Raw genomic sequence first — 2168 nt, forward strand, 5'->3', positions numbered from 1 at the left:
GAAGTATAGTGGGGCGAGAGACTCGAAAGAAGTCGATAACTTCCTCTTCGACATGGAGCAATTCTTTGGAGCGAGTGCGCTTGACGAGACAATGAAAGTCACTATCGCGAGCATGTATCTAATCGATGATGCCAAACAATGGTGGTACTCCAAATACGTCGAGATTGAGGCAAGGAGCGTAGTGTTGAAGTGATGGGACGATTACAAACGACTCTTCAAGGAACAATTCTATCCGGAGAATACCGACTTCCTAGCTCAAAGAAAACTCAAGAGCTTGAAGCATACGGGTTCTATCCGGGAGTACGTCAAAGCCTACTCGACGTGTATGCTGGAGATAACTTATATGACCGAGAAGGATCAGGTGTTCCAGTTCATCGATGGTTTGAAAGAGTGGGCTCAACGAGAGATCATGCGGCAGAGACCCGAGTCCCTCTCCGTTGCAATGATCACGGCCGAGAGACTAGTCGACTATTATACTGAGCGTGAAGCTGCGCAGAATAAGGTATTCTCAGCAGCAAGCGGGGGTAACCCCATATTTGGAGGAAACACGTCACATGCCAAAACTCTTTCTATGGGAAATAGCCGATTCCGTCCGGGAGGAGATAATAGAAGGTGGGGGCAAGCTAATCCGACCCCAACTTCCTCGAAAGGGAGAACGTCAGAAGCGTCTACTGGAGGAAGTCGTTTGTCTACTTCTTATGCAAAGGACCACACCGAATGTTCGAGTGCCCGCACCATGGGGAGTTCAACAATCTCAAGAATAACTTATCTAAGATGTCAATGGAACCGAACCCCAAAGGGACGGACATAGAAGCGGACATGAGAGACGATGAGGAGTCTAGTAAACAAGAAGAATTGGCACTAATGGGTGCGTTGCGCATGATGTGTTCAATGGGAAAAGGCATCGACCACTCCGTGCCCAAGTCCACTAAGGTCATGTATGTAGAAGTGAGAATTAACAAAATTAGCACTCGTGCCATGATAGACATGGGAGCCTCCCACAATTTTGTCACTCCAGATGAAGCAAAGCGGCTCGGGATGAAACTAAACCGAGAAGGAGGTAGTATGAAAGCTGTTAACTCCAACGCTAAGCCGATTCAAAGCGTGGCCAAAGATGTTGCGATTAAGATGAGTGAATGGAGCGCAAAGCTCGACTTCACTAGTGTCGCAATGGATGACTTAATTATCGTACTCGGAATAGATTTTATAAAGCGAACACCGACTTTCTTGGCACCCCATAATGGCTCTCTTATGATGGTTGGGTCGAACCCTTGTTTGGTGAAGGTCGTGGGAGGAGATCGTAAGATGAAGGGACCCCTCCTTTCGGCCATGCAATTGAATAGAGGACTTCAAAAAGGTGAGCCGACCTACTTGTGTACCGTGTCCATGAAAGAGCACACTTCTGCAGAGTTCGAGGAACCCTTAATAAAGCATGTGCTACAAGAAAACAAGGACTTGATGCCAAATCATTTACCTATGAGTCTTCCGCCACAACGCTCGGTGGACTATCAAATTGAGTTACTCCCAAGGACAAGACCTCCCGCTCGAGGGCCATACCGCATGGCGCCTCCGGAATTAGCTTAACTTCGAAAGCTGCTAGATGATTTGATTCGCTCGTGGTCGATTTGACCCTCTAAAGCTCCTTATGGATCCCCCGTGCTCTATCAAAAGAAATGAGACGGTAGTCTGAGATTGTGTATCGACTACCGGGCCTTAAACAAGTTGACAATGAGAAATCACTACCTCATTCCTCTGGTAGTGGACTTGTTCGATCAGTTGCAGGGCGCCATATACTTCACCAAGTTAGATCTGAGATCTGGTTATCATCAAGTTCTAATTGCCGAAGAAGATAAGCCAAAGACAGCTTGCGTGATGAGGTATGGGTGTTTAGAATGGTTAGTCATGCATTTTGGGTTGACGAACGGACCTGCCACGTTTTACACGTTGATGAATTACGTGTTCTTTGAGTACTTGGACAAATTCGTGGTGGTGTATCTGGATGATATCATGGTGTACAGTCGCTCTTTAGCTGAACATGTAAAGCATTTGAGGCTTGTGTTCGCAAAACTAAGGGACAATCACTTATTTGTCAAAAGGGAAAAGTGTGAATTTGCCCAACCTGAAGTCAATTTCCTCGGCCACATCGTGGGAAAAGGAGACTTAGAATG

General features: G+C 46.5%; 1 protein-coding gene across 1 annotated transcript; it reads left to right on the top strand.

Annotated features, from left to right (window-relative positions):
• The first annotated feature begins 819 nt into the window (after positions 1-819).
• Positions 820-1584, top strand: LOC141628659 (uncharacterized). The gene has a single exon (XM_074441766.1). The coding sequence runs from the start codon at positions 820-822 to the stop codon at positions 1582-1584; it is 765 nt and encodes a 254-aa protein (XP_074297867.1).
• The last annotated feature ends 584 nt before the right edge of the window (positions 1585-2168 follow it).

Source organism: Silene latifolia, chromosome Y, assembly GCF_048544455.1.
Source record: "Silene latifolia isolate original U9 population chromosome Y, ASM4854445v1, whole genome shotgun sequence".
Classification (NCBI taxonomy): Eukaryota; Viridiplantae; Streptophyta; class Magnoliopsida; order Caryophyllales; family Caryophyllaceae; genus Silene; species Silene latifolia.